Raw genomic sequence first — 18,923 nt, forward strand, 5'->3', positions numbered from 1 at the left:
GAATGTAATAATAATAATAATAGATTACATTTGTATAGCGCCTTTCAAGGGACCCAAGGCCGCTTTTACATGGTGAACAAACAAACAAACAAACAAACGGGGCAAATAATAAAGTAAAATGTAGATCAGAAGCTCGGCTCTTTGTTTTGTAACTATATCTGACCTCCCCCCTGTTTCCCGTACAGTCTCTCTCTCTCTCTCCCCCCCCCCCCCTGTTTTCTATTTTCTCTCCCCTGTGTTCCTTCAGCTGCTGCCTGTCCGTCACTCTGCAGGCTGGGTTTCGGGGGTAAAATCTCTGTGGGCTTCTTCTCTGCAGCAGTCGGCCATGAAGCTCCAGCCTGCCGCTCTGATCTCCGTCTTCCTCCTCGCTCTGCTCTCAGCTGGTGAGTTTGACATTTCACCCACACATTTTTTATAGTAAAACTGCTTTTATCCAAAGTTTGAGTGAGATAAAGTGTCATTGATGTGAGTTTTTGAAGGCCCATACTGACTATCGTAGTATTAAAGCAGCATATACGCAGTCGAAAATATTTATTTGATTTAATTTCTATGCTAAACCACCATTTTCTTCGATTCCCCCCCCCCCCTAGTTATTTGCTCAATGGTTAGAAAAAGTTGAAATGTTTTAAAATGTATACATACACCATTCCCCCCCCCCCTTTATTAAATGCTTTCAAGGTAAGAAAACACTGCTTTATACATTGTAACGCAGGACAAACTTACTCTCCTCTAAAATGTTGTTATTTCAGCTCTTTTCAGGGAAATTATAAACACCTTAGGAGTCATTAGTTGATTAAATAAGTCAATCAACAAAATGAATCGTCGACAAATCAGAAAATTTGATTCAAGTCATTTTAAAAAAGCAAAAATGCCAGTAATTCACTTGTTTTAGCATCTCAACGGTAGATATTTGATAGTTTTCTTAGACTGTTTTTATAGTTGAGTTAAACATCTTTCAAGTAAAACAAATTTCTTGTAAATGTATGAGTTTGAAATACACCATTTATAGCTGAAAGAATGTTTTATATTTTAACCCTAGAGCCTTTTTTTCAATGACATTATAATCTCAGAGAAGATATACCAGTTCGATCTCTATTGATTTGTATTATGTAAATGTAGCTTAAGGAACCTTTAAAATACATTAAAAAAAACGATATTATATAGATTTATTCATCACCCGATTGACCAACATTTTTAATAATCATTTGTTTTCAGAGACAGGTAAAAAATAAATGCAAGACTTGATGTAAACGACAGGTGTTTTCTTTATTGAAGCTGTGAGGATCCTTTATGTTATCAAATCAGAGGAGGACCCTGACTGGGCTTTCATTTCATAATATTCAATATATATATATGTGAGAATAAAAACTATCATGGCCGCGTAAAGAGGGGAAGTGTCTGCCAGCTTTCGCAGTGTGTACACTCGGTGGTGTTACAGCAGCAGTGTAGTATTCTGAACACAGAGCAGCTGCCATCACGAAATATGACCAGCGTGAAAGTATTCACACACGACCCTGTTTGTTTTCTAGAGGTGGAATGTAACTAAGAACATTTAATCAAGAACACATTCAATGTCCTTGAATATTTCTCTCTTACACAGCGTTATACTTCCGCTCCTTTACTTCTTGTTCTTGTTCTTCTTAAGCTAAATATAGTTTACAAAAAGATCAGCTGGAAAATGCATTGTCACAAAGCTGAAAACAGGGCTGTGAGACACTTTGTAAAGATAAGTGTTTCTCCTAGCACAAAGCCAAACATATTTACAGAATATGATGCATTTAACAGTTTATAAAGGATTTAGGTTTGTAAAATGCTAAGAAGCATGTGAATACAGTCTGAAGATGTATGAACACATTTCTGAATAATTATCTTCAAAAGTTCATTGTCAGAAAATTGAATACAAAATGATACCTAAAGGACCTGAAGATTAAACTAGGCCACAGTATATAAATGAGTTAAAAACAATAAAATGAAGCCTACATATTGATGCAGCATTGATATTAATCCAAGAACATTATTTGTATTTTAATTTGAATACAAAACCTATATTTTCCTAAACTACATTTTGCTGCTAATATCGCATGTTCCTAAAGATGAGGGTGGATTTTTTTGGATTCATGACTCTAGTAGTTACTGGTGTTTTTATGACTTTAATGTGAATTATGAGTGTTAAAGTGTGTGTGTGTGTGTGTGTGTGTGTGTGTGTGTGTGTGTGTGTGTGTCAGAGTGCTGGTGCAGGAACGAGGAGGAGCGTCTGATCAACTTCCTGATTACAGAGCAAGGATACAACAAAGAGCTGCGACCCGTAAAGAGACAGCAGGATGTCGTCAATGTTTACCTCGCCCTCACACTCTCCAACCTCATCTCTCTGGTACACACCGTGTGTGCGTGTGTGTGTGTGTGTGTGTGTGTGTGTGTGTGTGTGTGTGTGTGTGTGTGTGTGTGTTTGTTTGGTCACATGCTGGATTTGAGCGTGCATTATAGGTTTATTTAACTCAAACAATAAAGGCATAATCTCAATAGACACTCCCACATAAGGATTTGGAACTGAAGCTGCCAATGAATTATCAATAGACAGAATACATATTTGACATCTATTTTTATAATCGATTAATTGTAAATTCCATGCAAAATTGCTTAAAAATACTGTTTTCATCCTCTAGTGTGAATATTTCAAGATTTTCTTTGTTTATCATATTAAAGTGAATATATTTGGGTCGCTTTTAAAAAATAATTATTTTAAAGACAAAACTGGAGTTGGGGATAGCACGCATTTCTTATCCAAAACGTAATTCATATTATCAAATATAGTTACTATGAAGCCTATTTGAAAAAATATATTTTGTTTTTGATATTCCAGTTTATCTTTAACAGAGTAGAAGTTTGAACAATGTCAGCGAAGAAAAGTTTGTTCTGTTCTAATATTATAAAATGTTTCTATTTGTAGAAAGAGGTGGACGAGACTCTGCTGACAAACGTATGGATAGATCATGTAAGAAATGATATTCTGACACTTTATGTTGAATCCCTGCATCTTTGTCTCTACTTTATCTGATGTTTTTTGGTCTAATAACTATGGATGTGTGTGTGCTGACAGTCGTGGGTTGACTTCCGCCTTGCATGGAATGAGACGGAGTTTGACGACATCAAGGAGCTGCGTCTGCCTTCCAAAATGTTGTGGCTGCCGGAGATCGTACTGGAAAACAAGTGAGATTTTTCCCTTTTTTTTGTAATATAAATGAAAATAATCACACATTTTAAAAGAATAAAAATAAATAAATTCAATGAGATTATAAGGTAATTAATTTGCGAGAGAAAAGTTGTTATTTCTAGTGTTAAAGTGGTAGTTTAATGAGAACAAAACTATTCTCTAGGATGAAAGAGGTACATTTCCTAGAAAAACTGGATTTTCTGTCATTATGAAATCATGGATCTGTCTCTAATTAGTGGTTTGGTTTCTGATTTTTTTTTTTGGTGCAAATTATGACTTTATTCATTAACAATTTATTTTCGTTTTCATAAATGTACCCCTTTTGTAGGTTGCAAAGTCTGGTTTTGTCTTGAAAATTGGCTGAATGTCAAATGTTAGATGCACTTCTAAAAGAGAGCCCACATGCTATAGTTTTGACAGAGCTTTAATGAGACATAACCATCTGGACTCATACATGCTTTCGAACATATCAAATGAGTTGCCGTTGACTTGTATACATTTTAATTTAGTTTCTCAGGACTCAAAGAGCTTCCTGTCTATGCAGGGTCGGCTCTAGAACAAATCAAATGGGGGGGGGGAATCATTTACCAAGGGGGGGCACACACTGCCGTCAACAACCAACACACAAACACCAACGCAACTTCAATTTAAAAAAACATGCTGTAAAGTGTATTTCACACACATTGCAGGGGTGTAGTGCAGTGCTATTGTATAGCGCACCTATGACTTGTGCATACATGCACGGTTGTGGCACGACCACCAAAACAGAAACATATGGACATAGGCCACCATATAAAAAGTGTGCAAATGTATTTAGTATCCTATCCATGTGAACATGTTTTAGGTGGGGGTGGACCTAACCTCCTCTAGGAGGGTCTGGGGGCATGCTCCCCCGGGAAGATTATTTTTACAATATTGAAGTTAAATGCATCAATCTGGTGCACTTTGAGAGCAAAATGAAGAGATCTATGGTTAGCCTACATCTCTCAGCATCCATATGAAACAGAACTGTACACAGATTTACTTTTTCTTTATGGATATTTTACTAATCACTCCCCTTTTAAACTGTATTCTTGTGTTACTGTGTTTCATTTATTCTCTTAATAACTATATGATCATATAAAGGTAGCCTATTCCTCGCAAATACTTGTTTACATAAATGGTGACCAAACAGTCTGAGACCCACTGAGATAAGTTAACCTACACTAAAGTTAACTATCTAAACACAGAGAGTCCTTACCTCACTGAGCTGACGTTATAAGATCCTTTTAGTCGGACAGGAGAGGACTGTCCTCCACCTTGGTGTAGAAACAGCCCTTTATATCCGTTAGCATAGCTAGCTAACCAGATGCTAACAACAACATTTCAAGTTACCGCTCGCAAACTCACAAAATGCGCTCTTGCCACACACACACAGAGCCGAGCTTGAATTAAACACAGAGACCCAGAGGTAGGCTACTTGTACTGTACTGTATATCATATTATTTTCGATGGCTTTACTGTATAATCAGTGTAACAGATGAACAGATCGCTACCGGGCTTTCATCTAAACACACAGCCACGTAATGATAACAAAACAAAGGTCTGGGGTCATTGGTCAAGCAACACACCAATCAGAGAGCAGCAGTGAGCACACCTCAGGCTGTATTTTATATTTGTATTATTTATTTCTGATGTATTTCACACAAAAAACCTTTAGTGGAAACGTTTTCACTTATATGATTAAAAAAAAAAATGGCAAAGTGGCAAGGCTTGCCCACCCTGCGTTGGGGGTGGCACAGTGACTCATTTGGGGGGGCATGGCCCGCGAATGACCCCCCATGACGCCAACCCTGTGTCTATGTAAACTCCACGATATGACTGAAACCTCCAGAATAGCTACTTAATGGACGTTGAGTTTAACTACAAATTGTTCAATTTCCATACATTACATTCAGCCAACCTCGTTTTGATTTTTCTTTCTCCTCCAGTAACGACGCCCAGTTCGAGGTGGCGTACTACAGTAACGTGGTGGTGTATTCCAATGGTGTCTGCTACTGGTTACCGCCCGCCATCTTCCGCTCCTCCTGCTCCATCAACGTCAACTACTTCCCCTTCGACTGGCAGAACTGCACGCTCAAATTTGTGTAAGACACTTAAACCACACAGTGTCACGGTAACAGCTTTACAGGAATCCTGGTATATCGAGACGACTTGTCGCAAATGTCGCTTTTGCAAGTTTGATCTGCATTTGTTAAGGAAAGAATTAAGGAAAAACTGTTTAAGATCAGGTTATCTGATTTTCAGAATATTGTCTAGACTAGACAATAAGTTTTGAACTTTCTAAATAAGTGAACATCAGGATTTATCTCATTGTTTGATTCTAAAGGTGCACACATTCACCAAACTATCTCAGAAAGCTCAGCCTCTAAACCTCAAATCATAATCTTACCCCAAGATACTGAGGATCTCTTAACTAATATGTTTAAACCAAGACATCACACATAATAACATGTTGACCAGACATTTGTGCATCGCAAATGCTTTGTGTCTTTCTTTTAGTCGATACATCGAATACATGTTTTCGTTAGGCTATTGCTTATCACATTGTATCTTACACTGTCATTACCCATGTTGCTTTGCAGCTCTCTGACCTACAATGCCAAAGAGATCAAGATGAATCTTAAGGAAGAGTGGTCCGCCGACGGAAAAACTCTCTTATGGTTGGTGGAGTGGATCATCATCGACCCTGCCAGCTTTACAGGTGAGTGTCCTTCACATCTGTCTCTCATCATTTAATAAATAATAAACCAGCGAGAGATTTCACCTAAATATCTTTTGTATATTTCATTTGTAAGTATATCTGACGTTTGGTTTGCACTGTAGTAAAAAAATAAATGAATAGTGATAATAGTGGTTTGAATAATAAAAGAAACGAATATTTAAAAAAAAACACAAGTTGTTATTGAACAACTGAAAATGATGAAATAGCACAATATCCTCTCTCTTTTTCAATTGATTTGAATGTTGTTAATTATGTGCAAGAGATCCTGATGTTCATTTAAAATATGTTTGGTATCTACTGATGTAAATGATATTAAAAAAACGTTTTTGTTCACAAAGCCACCCTCAGGTTTGAAAAATATCCCACTTCCAGTCTCTATCGTGTGAACCTTATTCAATGTCTGCTTCACGTCCTCTATGCTTTTTGCTGTTTTTGGACAGAGAACGGCGAGTGGGTGATTCAGCACCTCCCGGCCAAGAAAAACACGTACGAACACATCCCCATGGAGAGCAACAAGCACCAGGACATCACCTTCTACCTGATCATCAAACGCAAGCCGCTATTCTACATCGTCAACATCATCATCCCCTGCGTGCTCATCTCCTTCCTCGCATCCCTGGTCTACTACCTGCCGGCTGACAGTCAGTCATATTATACTACGTTTAAATGAATCAAACTCACTGTTGAATTAAAACCTTTAATCGGAACATGCATACAAAATGCTTTTTTTTTCACTTGGCAGCAAGTTTTATATTGAGATACATATTCTTCTTTTTTGTTATTTCTAGGTTCTGATCTTTTAAGAATGTAGAAATCTATATTGTTTATTAATCAATTCAAATGCTGTAATGTACATTTGTATTGATTGAGGTATTAACATCATCATCCCCTGGCTTCACTCTTACACCTTCCTCTTGACATTCAGTAATAACAATAATAATACATCTAATTATACAGAGCTTTTCTAAGCAGTCAACCCCCACAATAAAATAACACTTCATATTGGCATAGATTCAACAGTAAGTTTACATTCACTGCTTTTAAATTGCTTTTTTTATCACCTCCTGCAGGAAGTTCTAGCTTTATATGGAGATTATTGGAAAGTAGATGGAGAAGTTTGTTGGATTCTGAGGAACTGACTGTGTGTGTGTGTGTGTGTGTGTGTGTGTGTGTGTGTGTGTGTGTGTGTGTGTGTGTGTGTGTGTGTGTGTGTGTGTGTGTGTGTGTGTGTGTGTGTGTGTGTGTGTGTGTGTGTGTGTGTGTGTGTGTGTGTGTGTGTGTGTGTGTGTGTGTGTGTGTGTGTGTGTGTGTGTGTGTGTGTGTGTGTGTGTGTGTGTGTGTGTGTGTGTGTGTGTGTGTGTAGGTGGTGAGAAGATGACCTTGTCTATCTCCGTGCTGCTGGCTCAGTCTGTCTTCCTGCTGCTGATCTCTCAAAGGCTGCCAGAGACTTCTATGTCTGTTCCACTTATTGTCAAGTAAGCAACACTAACTTTTCTTTTCTTTTTTGAAATTATCTTTATTTTATTTTAATTCAATTTCAACAATGTAGTTCCTGCAACAAAAATACATTCAGAGTTTTCACATCTATTTGTGATTTTAAATGTCAGAAATTCGATTTCTAAGCATTGTCTCCATGTTTTTCTTATTGCATATGTATGAGTTTAAACTAAAGATTCAAGTTTTTCTTTTGCAAACTTGTGACTTTAATCATCAGTTTTTTCCTCTAAAAATGATCCCCTACCTAGTTTATGATAATTATTTGTAACCCAAACTGCCCCTCATACTTATCTTTGTGTGTGTGTGTCAGATACTTGATGTTCATCATGGTGTTGGTGACGGTGGTGGTGTTGAACTGTGTGGTCGTCCTCAACCTGCACTTCAGGACCCCGAGCACACACGTCATGTCTGATTGGACCAAGAAGGTAACACACACACACACACACACACACACACACACACACACACACACACACACACACACACACACACACACACACACACACACACACACACACACACACACACACACACACACACACACACACACACACACACACACACACACACACACACACACACGAGTGATGCAGTAATGATGTATTTTTCAGCATCACCCTGGTTCTCCCGACAAAAGGCACTGGGATCTTTATATTTCATTTTGGATTATTGTAGAAAATGGCAAGCCTATGTTTATGATACTTACTTGTTTTGTTCAGCAGGATAAACTCCAAATATGAAAAAGCTAACTTGTTAGCAACCAGCGCTTTTCAATTTACCAGCTTGGTTTTTACTGACTTACTTTTTTGTTGAACAAAACATTAAAATCTCAACAGCTTGTGTTAACCACAGAACTTATTTCAGTCTTCTAAACCAAAATGCTAAAAAATGATGGAGTGCTAAAATGCTAAAATTCTAACTCATTCCCGGGTTTAGGACTCATTCCTGCACCCCTCTACAGTATACACATTACCTTGGCTTTAAAATGTTGCTCTTTTTTTCCTGCAGATGTTCCTCGAGCGACTGCCTCGCATCCTTCACATGTCCCACCAGACGGCGGCGGAGCCATACTGGGATGGAGCGTTGCCACGGCGAACCAGCTCTGTGGGCTACATCGCCTCGGCGGACGAGTACTACAGTGTGAAGTCTCGCAGCGAGCTGATGTTCGAGAAACAGTCAGTGAGGCACGGACTGATAACCCGCGCCACACACTCATCAGGTACCGGCAAAAGTGTCAATGAATTTCAACGGTGGAATATTTTACTCATTTTTTTTTCAACAGTTGAAAAAACAATTATTATACAGAATTGAGATATTTAAAGAGGGAACTCCGATCAACTGTCTTGATCAGGATGCTTCTTAAGAATTGAGAATAAAAAAGAGCAAACATTTTATAAATATTCATGTATTATACAGACGCATTTACAAGCTTAAAACACCTGACACTAACCCAATGCCTAAAACTATTTTAACCCTAACTACATTAGTTTCATCAGTCTTAAACATTGTTTAAAACCAGATAAAATATAGTAAACAGATATCAAATGGAACAGATGAAACAAAAAATGTATTTCAACTTGTATAGATATGTAGTGTATTTAAGCTCTGACATATCTTAATAACAACTGCCACCTTAAGCTGTTTTAAAAGACTGAAATACATAAATTGTGAAATATAAAAAAAGATTTGTACACTTTGAAAAGCACTATAATGTGTGCAATATGTACTCTCTAAGTTCACCCCATGGTTAACCAAAGGATGCTACGTTCTCACCCCTTTATTAATCCCTGTGTGTGTGTGTGTGTGTGTGTGTGTGTGTGTGTGTGTGTGTGTGTGTGTGTGTGTGTAGTTGTGAAGCCTCAGGCTGATGATGGGGTGACGGATCAGCTGTATGCGGAGATCAAGCCGGCGGTGGACGGAGCGAACTACATCATCAAACAAATGAGGAACAAAAACGACTTCAACGAGGTGAGACGGTGGGGACGAAAAACTCATATTCCCTCTTTCTTGCTCCGTCTCCTTCTAACCCTCCCTCCGCCTCTTTTTTTATCTCTCCCTCTTTTCTTTTTTTCTGTCTCCTAGCCCCCTCTTTCCTTTTCTCTCCATCTCTCTCCCTTTCCTCAGTTACTCTCCAACTTTCTTTTGTTCCGTTCCCTCCCTCCTTCTCTCCATTTCTCCCACTCTCTCTTTTCCCCCTACTCTCCCCCTTTTATTTTCTCAGACTCCCTCTGTCTTCTGCACCACCGTTCGGGCGACACCGCTCCAGTTATCCTTCTCCTGAGGGGAGAAGGATAACTGGAGCGGTGTCGCCCGAACGGTGGACCGTCTGTGTCTCTTCTTGGTTACCCCTGTACCTTCCTCCCTCTCCCCTCTCTCTCCCTTCTTCTGTCTCTCTCTTGGTCTCCCAGCTCTCCTTTAGGCTATATATAAATCCAGCTTGTGATTTTCTCTCTTTATCTTTCCCCCCCCACATCTCTCTCTACTTGTATGTAGACCCAGCACCTGACGCTCCCTATCTCCCCCTCTCTCTCCACTTGTATATGAACCCACCCCCTGACTCTCCCCCTTCTCCCCTCAGGAGAAGGATAACTGGAGCGGTGTCGCCCGAACGGTGGACCGTCTGTGTCTCTTCTTGGTTACCCCGGTGATGACCATCGGCACCATCATCATCTTCCTCATGGGCGTCTACAACGTCCCACCCCCCCTGCCCTTCCAGGGAGACCCCTACAACTACAATGAAACAAACCCTCGCCTGCCTGCCTAGCTGTGTGACTTAAATATGGAGTGAATAACTTAATTAGTATATTACTATTTCAATCATTTTGTTTGTGTGATTTCAATAAAAATGTTCACTAAAATCCTTTAATATTATTTTTGTCTTTGTTAAATGTTAAGAAGCCCTCAGACGCTGTTTCTTGCAAGATGTTGCGTTTTGCCAACGTTACCGTGGGCATGGGGCTTAACTGTTTAATGAAGTACGGCATGTTTTATAGTCCGGTTTAAAATGTGGTTTTACAGTTTCAAGAGAAAATAAGAGATTAGTATTTTTCAGCCATAATGTAGGAAAAGATGGAGGCTACAACATGTCATAAGGAGATCTAATAACCCTTATACACCGGGTGAATAGGGTAAAAAAGATAACTAATAGATATCACCGTGAAACTTCCTACCTGGTTACTTACATAACATGTTCTCATTAATTTGTGCTAATATGCATACATTACCGTAACAGAAATGTGAACATTGGATAAATTCAGGTTCGAAATATTTGTTTTATTTTGTTGACACATTATAGTCAAAGGTTTTTGCAGAGAGGGATTCTGGATTTTCCTTCATATCACTCCATAAATGTTAAATGTATTGTTTCTTATCTTTTAAATAGTTGCCATCACACAAAACATTACTTTTACCAATAAATTCAACGGAGACAAGAGGGAATAATTCCGAGCAAATATTATATACAAGTTGAAACCAAAAAAACAATAAGGAAACTTCACAGGCAGTACCACAGTTTAACACTTCAACAAACCACCCAAATAAATACATATCTCATGGAGGTTGGAATATTAACACAAAAAAGCATAAACAATTTAACCCCATCGCTAACAGTGAGAAGCTAATTGAAACATCACAATCTCAGGGCCTTTATGTCATTTTAAAGCCCTTTTTTAGCTGCAAAAGTGTATACAATCACAATGCCTTCATTTCAATGTATTAGCACCATAGTTAACTACTTCCTGCATATATTAAAAATGTGTCTGCTAACTTTAACACCTTCTTATCTGACTTGTGCTTTTTACAGAGCATACATACTTCTATTGTAGTCCGACATCCTCTGTGAGTCTATTTTTATAACTTCTTCTTTACCGTTTAGTCTGAGGACATAAGTAAGAGTAACTTGCTCTACTTCATAACCCAGAGTCCTTCAAGAAAAGCATATTGTAGTGCAGAGCTTTGAAAACAAATTGGATAGAAACAAAAGGTGGTGTTCACAAAACCAGAGCACATCCAAATGAATCCTTTGTGGAGAGGATTGTTTGTCTTGAGCCGTTTTTGTTTTTACTGCTCGCCTTCGTTTTTATTCATACCCGTCAGTTCTTCTGGTTCTCCTGATTCTCCAGGTTCTTTGCTGCTACATCCTGAAAAACAAATATTGTATTTAGAAAAAGCAAATAGCCTTTATTTTTATGAATTGAAGTCAAATTGCTGCAATTGATAACAATAGTGATATTCATTATAATTATCATTTGTTTTGTTTATTTCTCTTCATCTATAGAGGTATTTACCCATGTACATTTAACTCCAAGGAAATGGGGTTTGAAGCCTAAACTAAATTGCTGATTTATACAACTAATCTTTATCAAAATTAAAAGGATAAAACTGAATGCAGAATGTGATTTCACCTTTTTTCTTTTTACAGTAGACCAGCATACCAACAGCTACTGCAATAGCAATGGGTATAATCACTATGTATATTAGATTGGATACATTCCCTGAAAGAGAAAAAGAGTATATGTTATGCTTAAAATGTGCAAGAACATTTCAAATGTACTATTCTGTCTTATTTCTAATTTGTTCACTATCTTAAGTTGATTGCAACTTCTTTCTATTCCTTATTTAAAAACATTTGATAAGTATGTTTCCTGCATTCCTGATATTCCACCATTTTGGAGCTAGAAATTCAAACCGGTGTGTTTTTGTTAAGTTCTTCCTCACACACTAGCTATGACTTCCTGACTTGGGATATCTTACCTTGACTGTGCTCTATCCTCAGGAAGGTGTTGGTCACGTATGTCCCCTCAGCAGTACGGAGCTCACATGTGTAGATCCCATCGTGATCTGTCGATAAATCCTTCAGTGTGAGGTTTCCGGACGGAGACACACTCTTCACCTGCTGCATCCACTCCTTCATCACTGACCCATCACTCACGATGATCTGACTGTGGTTGAACCTCCAGATGAGGCCTGTTGGAGGACTCTTTGAAGAGGTGCAGCGCATTGTTGTTTCTTTTCTGGAACCACTAAGAGAAGCTGAAATGAGAAAACAGTAAACAATAACAAATGTTTTTTCCTTATGTAACTTTGTTTTCCCAATGTAGTCTCTTTAGCAACACTTACTTTGCTTAAACAAAGTGGCGGCCATCTTGTTTCTGCCCGTGCTGACGGTGCAGTTGTACTCCACATCAGTAACTTTGACGTTCAGAGAACTGCTGATGTTATACAGCTTCTGCTCAGTCTGATGGACCGTGATGGTCTCGTTGGGCGGGGGATCAATGGACCAGGTGAGCTGGGGCTCAGGATAGATCCCCTCTGAGCTGCAGGTGATCTTATTTTCTGCTTGCTGAATGTCCACTTTAAGAACTGGAGCTGGAAGAACAAAAAAAGACGTCAAAAAGGATTTTCTTTATGTGTAATTTCTTTAGAGGTTGAAGTCATTTTAAAGGGGTGACATACGCTTATTTATTTCCACAAAAATCATATTTAAAACGTTTCTCTTTCTTATGTCAATATGGATTTTCAAGCAGGTCCATTTGTATTTGACAGCAGTTAAACAAGAGGACTGACATTTCAAAAGAAATAATTGCTAAAACGTGGTAAAAAATGAAATGGATAAAGAATTTAACAGGCCTTTTATTTCACTTTTTTCTATAGAATTGTTAAATATATATTCATGGCTGATTTGCAATGAACATTGTAAGTTTCCCATAAGATTGTAAGACAAGAGACAAATGAAGGCCGTGACAACACCGTCAAAATGTTACTTTATTACAAAGGTTGAATCTAGGATTTTATGATCAACTGTAATTTGCACTATGAACAAGCTTTTAAAGCAAAACTATATGTCATTCCTTACAATATTTAACTAATTAATTTGAGGGAATTAAATAGCTATATTAAACATCTTAAAGTGCCTTTATAGTATTCACCCTTGAGCCTCTACTAACAAGCCGACCGATCAATACCGGTTACACACAGATATTTGTATTGCCTTATACTGGGTACAAAGAGTCGTTTTATGGCTTATAAAAAGTCATTAAAAAAGCCTGAGGAGTCACTGCTCATGCCAATAACCAAGTTTCTTCAAAACGAATCTGAAATGCATTGCATCATGATTTTTTTTTTAAAAACACTATAATATATATATTTAAAAAAATATTTATTACGGTTATTTGCACATGCATTCATTTAGGATAAACTATGTGGATACATGGGGGTAAACTACCAAGATTTGATAACTATTTGAATACATTTCTCTCTCTCAAATGTCCCTTTATTTTGCTTTCATTGTGTGTTTTGCATATCAGCGCCGTGCTTTTCTTACAAAACTGTTGCACTAGTTTGATTTTCATTATCTACTGGATGACCTTATTCTCACAACCTTGAATGAATCTGTTCTTGTGGGAGTGAAACTCAATCAGCCAGGTGTTTGTATGCTGTAGCTGAGAGCAGAGGAAAACTAACTGTACCACACACAGCCTGCATTTACTCTGTAAAGCATGTTAAAGAGCCTTATGTATGTTTATCTATATATATTTATAGGTTTACATGCTGCTTTAAAAGTGTGTTCTCATCTCAGCAGTTTCTGTCAAACTCAAATGACTGAACTGAAGACAAAGTGTCCTTCACAGCATAACTTCAGCTTTTATGCTAGTGCGCTATGTTTGTATTGTGCTCCTATCTCTGACCTAGACTAACTTTAAGTAATAGTACTCATTCTGCTGAACAAATGCCCCCATAAATGATATATTATTATAATAACTGTACCTAAAAACATGTATTTAGTTCCTCATTAAGGGTCATACACTATAATCTAAAAAATATAAAACTTACCAACCACATGCAAGCTGATTTTATTTGACTCACGAACATTAATAGGAAAAACGTCTGTTATGTTTCTCCAATTCTGTGCAGTTCTGTATTGATAATTTGATGTTTTATGTTAACATTCTGATATTTGTAGTTTTTCTCATACCGTATACATTTAGGTGGATGAAGGTCTCTTTATTGTGATCGACGGTGCTGGTGTAACACTTATATCTGCCTTCATCCTCAACCTTCACCCCTGAGAGTAGGAGCGAGGCGTTTCCTCCGGAGATCTGGTTCTTGAACAGCGAGGTTCTGTCTCTGAAACGAGGGTTCTGGTGGCCGAGCTGGTCCTGGTCGTGGTAGTAGGAGTGGGCTGGAGAGTCAGCTAACTGAATCCAGTGGACGATCACTTCGGCACCAGGCTGAAAACTGCACGGTAAGACGCAGCTCTCCCCCAAAAGACAGTCCAAAGCATCTGTAAAAACATCTAGGGAAGAAACATCTATCAAGGTCCAGTTCAGGGACAGTAGGCCATTTTAAAGCCTCAATATTCACTTTTTTTAAGCATATACATTAAAAACACTTATCTCTAGTAGCAAAGATGAGGACATTTGAGATTGATGAGTCCTTGATTTTAACTTATATGTATAACTGTGTGTTATCTGCGAGCAATATATAACATGTTAATGAATTTAAAACATGTTTTAATTGACTTGAAACACTGTAAAACGTATTAATGTGGTTTTGATAAGAACATGTATTCAAAGAAACAAAATATTAAAAAGTTAGAAATATAAAAGGAAATTCAAACTGAAAGCATTCAGTGTGTGTGCGTGTGCGTGTAGGTGTGCGTGTAGGTGTGTACAGTATGTGTGTGTAGGATTGTGTTCTTCAGGTTGGACAAGATTCCAGGACAAGACAACATGGACATTGAATGGTTTCACTTCCTTATATTTTGACTGTAAGAGTTGTTTTTCTTTTTAAAACCTTTATTCAAATAGAAAAACACCATCATTCTAGAACACAAGTCTAAAGATCAGAGTATGATAGGTCAGCATATCGTTCATAAAAACTAAAGCAAATGATTGGCTTGGTGACCAGTGAAACCTAACAGCACATTGTTGCCACTGGGGAAAGAACGTGTGATAATGTTTGTGATTTTAGTTGCTTCTAGATTTGATCATAGAACCATCATAATTAATATGGTAGTGCCTAAACGCCTCACTCACCTGCTCTGTTTGTCGTCAACAGGAAGGTCAAGACCCCAAAAAACACAAAACACTCCATAGACATACTCCTGGTGAATATCCACTGTAGGCAGTCTGTCTGAGCCTCAGGCGAGCAGCTGAGCCAAGCTGAGAGTGATGCTAAGTTTAGAGTTCATAACGTGCCTGTGTGTGTGCAGGGCGTGTTTACGCAGGGTAAGGTTCATGTTCGTGTACTTGCATAACACAGTAGCTGATAAAGAGCACAGCCTTCATGTCTTCTCTGTCCTTGAGTTGTTTTCTTTTGACTGTGGAGGACACTGCTTCTTCCTCCACTCTCCTTCAGGTAGAAGGTTCTGCAGCCTGAGGTCCAGCACCACCCGACTAAAGAACAGTTCTTTCCACCAGGCTGTCAGGAGGCTGAACTCTCTTCCCTCCCTGTCCCCTCCCTGTCCCCTCCCTCTTCCCTCCCTCTTCCCTCCCTGTCCCCTCTCTCCACTCCCTGTCCCCTCCCTGTCCACTTGGCACATTTAATAAAACAACATCATGAGATCTCAGGCAATACGTACTTTCAATTTGTCGAGAGATCAGAGAGCAGATATAAAAAGGTAGTTTACCCAACATGGCTTTATAAATGAACATGTACCAATGACTGAGCCTCCGTACAGTTAGTGAAGGCAGACCTGCCTTGGCATACAGGGTACAGTGATGAGTAAGTGCTTTACAGTTAGTAACAAATCTCAGAGCACTGTGATACGCAGCATCTAACTTTTCCAGGCAATGGGCAGGTGCATTCATATACATCAGATCCCCATAGTCCAGCACAGGTAAAAAGGTCACAGTGACTAGCCTTTTCCTGGCTTCAAGCGAGAAACAGGACTTGTTCCTGTAGAAGAAACCTAGCCTAACCCTCAGCTTTTTAAGCAGATTAGTGACCTGAAGTTTAAAACTAAGACAATCATCAAGCCAGATACCAAGGTATTTGTAACAGGCAACAACTTCAAGTTTTGTTCCTTGCGTAGTTACAATATCTAAAACAGGCTCTGGATTCTTTTTTGCTTTTGAAAAGAGCATTACCTTGGTTTTATCCACATTTAAAAGAAGCTTTAATTCAGAGAGCTGAGTCTGAATAATGTTAAAAACAGCCTGTAATTTAACAACAGCCTCTTTAATGGAGGGACCTGCACAATACATCACAGTATCATCCGCATAAAAATGTAAAGTAGCTTCATCCACATTATCACCTAAACTGTTGATATATACTGTATGGAGAATAAAAGTGGTCCTAAAACAGAACCTTGTGGTACACCATTAGAAATGTTTAACCACTCAGAAGACAGTCCATCAAAATGAACACATTGGGACCTTTCAGAGAGGTAGTTCACAACAGGGTTTCCGTTAGCCAGTAATTACCGGTTTTTAGCTGGTAAAATTTATTAAAAACCGGTAAATTCAAAACCTGCCGGTCAAAATGTCTGGTAATAATTAGGGAGGCTCCGATCGATCGGCCGCCGGTAATTATCGGCCGATATTCACTCTTAATAGTTTGATCGGTGCTCTCTATAAAGGCCGATCAGGAGAGCTGGATCTGATCGATATGGACATAAACGCGAGTGAAGTGTAACCGGACGCGAGAGAGAGATCAGATCAGCTGCTGAGTCTGACCAAGACAGCAGCTCTGCATAATCACCTGAAGCCCCGCCCTCTGTTTAACGAGCTGCAGGAGCTGCATGAGAAACTGACGTGCTGTCAGGAGAGAGAAAGGGGAAAAGAGAGGATCCGTTTCTCCGGTGTTATTATTCAAATGTAATGTAAACTTTTGAATAATGTACTTTATCTACTACAAGTAGTTTGTTTGAATGTAATAATTATGTTGTTTGTTGTTTGTGGAATCATTTATTGAAAAATGAATCTGAATTTTTCGATCTGTTACGATTATAAACTGAAGCAATATAAAAATGAGCCCCGAGTTTTAAACTGAAGCATATCTGCTCATAGTCCGGTAATTACATGCTAACGGAAACTCTGCTACACAACTCTTATTATTATTGAAATATGACCGGTAAGTTTCAAATTAGTCCGGTAAAATAAATTCTGCCCGGACATTTGACCGGCGAGGAAAAATCCTAGCGGAAACCCTGGTTCACAAACCACCCCACTGCAAGGCTGGATATGCCAATACTGAGTAGCCTCTGCTTTAAGATGCGATGATCAACGGTGTCAAACGCTTTGGAAAGGTCAATAAACAGAGCTGCACAACTCTGCTTATTATCTAAAATACTAGTAATGTCATTTACCACTTTCATTGTGGCAGTGATGGTGCTGTGTTGCTTTCTGAATCCTGACTGATGCTTAGACAGGATATCATTTATACATAAAAACTCCTTTACTTGTTCACTCACAAGTCGTTCGAGCACCTTAGCCGGAACTGACAATTTAGAGATTGGCCTATAGTTATTTAAAATAGTTGCCTCCCCTCCTTTCAGTAAAGGCAAGACATAAGCAGACTTCCATACTTTTGGAATTGCATTTGTGCTGAGGGAGAGGTTAAAAAGAGAAGTAAGAGGTGGAGCAATAAAATCTGCAGCTATCTTTAAAAAGAAAGGTTCTAAGTTGTCCGGGCCAGCCGGTTTCCTAGGATCTAGCTTAGATAAGGCTTCATGAACAACATTGACAGTAAAAGGAGTAAAACTGAAAGGGTTTTCCAGACCACGTTGTTCAGAGTCACGGATTGGGGTGTTCACAGAAGCAGAGTTAGTCACAGAATCAAACATAGAACCGCAGGACCCCTAATGCTCATTAAAGCAATTTAGCATAGTAGCCCTGTCCGATATAGTGCCAGATGCTGTGGTAAGGCACGGAGGTAGCTCATTACGGATCTCACATTCCGGATTTTCTCTCATAAATGTCCGATGAGCCAAAACCTTTTCTTTCAAAACAAATCTGCCAGCTGGGATGGCAGCGTATGCACCACCACCCCTCGCCCTCCATGATCAAGCGGCTTCTGCGATTTGTTGTCAATGTTTTGATATCCTAAGTAAACATTACGTTTGAATGATTTAGTTAGCTGGTGTTATTTTTTGGCTATTTCAGCACCACGCGCTGTCCACCTACTTATTGATCCACTATCAGCGTCAGTGCACCCCGCTGCCAGATTGTGCCTGTGCTGTGTGTCATTCACTCTCAACATGGATACAAGTATGCTACAATAAGAATTATTCAGGTGTAGGTAGATTCTCTATTCGGACATTATAGTCTGTACACAGTATGTGCGACTGTCGGTCCAATATTGTAAACACAAATACAAAAATATATATTTTATTTGTATTCTCAAAATAATTTCCCTCTTTTTTAACGTGTGTTCTGTTCGGTTTGTGTGTTGAAAGATCTGTGCAATTTAGTCTTTTCATTCTATAGCTTATATGTATTTTTATTTATT

The 18,923-nt window shown here is 38.7% G+C and overlaps 2 protein-coding genes across 3 annotated transcripts; one reads left to right on the forward strand and one right to left on the reverse strand.

Moving 5' to 3' along the window:
• The first annotated feature begins 262 nt into the window (after positions 1-262).
• chrnd (cholinergic receptor, nicotinic, delta (muscle)) lies at positions 263-10,277 on the forward strand. Its single transcript, XM_034108753.2, has 12 exons — positions 263-383; positions 2,226-2,371; positions 2,948-2,992; positions 3,098-3,207; positions 5,182-5,337; positions 5,836-5,954; positions 6,416-6,616; positions 7,339-7,450; positions 7,783-7,897; positions 8,481-8,691; positions 9,322-9,440; positions 10,051-10,277. Exons 1-12 carry the CDS (start codon positions 326-328, stop codon positions 10,234-10,236), a joined length of 1,578 nt encoding a protein of 525 aa, XP_033964644.1. The 5' UTR covers positions 263-325; the 3' UTR covers positions 10,237-10,277.
• Positions 10,278-10,724: 447 nt separating this feature from the next.
• hhla2b.2 (HERV-H LTR-associating 2b, tandem duplicate 2) lies at positions 10,725-15,869 on the reverse strand. 2 transcript variants are annotated; one of them, XM_034108776.1, is made up of 6 exons: positions 15,509-15,869; positions 14,446-14,766; positions 12,591-12,839; positions 12,225-12,503; positions 11,876-11,965; positions 10,725-11,611 (listed from the first exon to the last, which is right to left on the reverse strand). In XM_034108776.1, the coding sequence occupies exons 1-6, from the start codon at positions 15,570-15,572 to the stop codon at positions 11,532-11,534; spliced, it is 1,083 nt and encodes a 360-aa protein (XP_033964667.1). In that variant the 5' UTR covers positions 15,573-15,869; the 3' UTR covers positions 10,725-11,531. The 2 variants fall into 2 exon arrangements, with proteins under 2 accessions (XP_033964667.1, XP_033964668.1); XM_034108777.1 differs by lacking the exon at positions 11,876-11,965.
• Between the last annotated feature and the right edge of the window lie 3,054 nt (positions 15,870-18,923).

This window comes from Pseudochaenichthys georgianus, chromosome 20, assembly GCF_902827115.2.
Source record: "Pseudochaenichthys georgianus chromosome 20, fPseGeo1.2, whole genome shotgun sequence".
Taxonomy (NCBI): Eukaryota; Metazoa; Chordata; class Actinopteri; order Perciformes; family Channichthyidae; genus Pseudochaenichthys; species Pseudochaenichthys georgianus.

Excerpts from the sequence above, each read along its gene's own strand:
- chrnd (XM_034108753.2), top strand. The coding sequence starts at position 326 with ATGAAGCTCCAGCCTGCCGCTCTGATCTCCGTCTTCCTCCTCGCTCTG. Across the intron at positions 384-2,225 it reads CCTCGCTCTGCTCTCAGCTG|AGTGCTGGTGCAGGAACGAG; the intron begins GTGAGTTTGACA and ends TGTGTGTGTCAG. Across the intron at positions 5,338-5,835 it reads AACTGCACGCTCAAATTTGT|CTCTCTGACCTACAATGCCA; the intron begins GTAAGACACTTA and ends GTTGCTTTGCAG.
- hhla2b.2 (XM_034108776.1), bottom strand. The coding sequence starts at position 15,572 with ATGTCTATGGAGTGTTTTGTGTTTTTTGGGGTCTTGACCTTCCTGTTG. Across the intron at positions 14,767-15,508 it reads GTTGACGACAAACAGAGCAG|ATGTTTTTACAGATGCTTTG; the intron begins GTGAGTGAGGCG and ends TTTCTTCCCTAG. Across the intron at positions 12,840-14,445 it reads CATCCACCTAAATGTATACG|CTCCAGTTCTTAAAGTGGAC; the intron begins GTATGAGAAAAA and ends TTGTTCTTCCAG.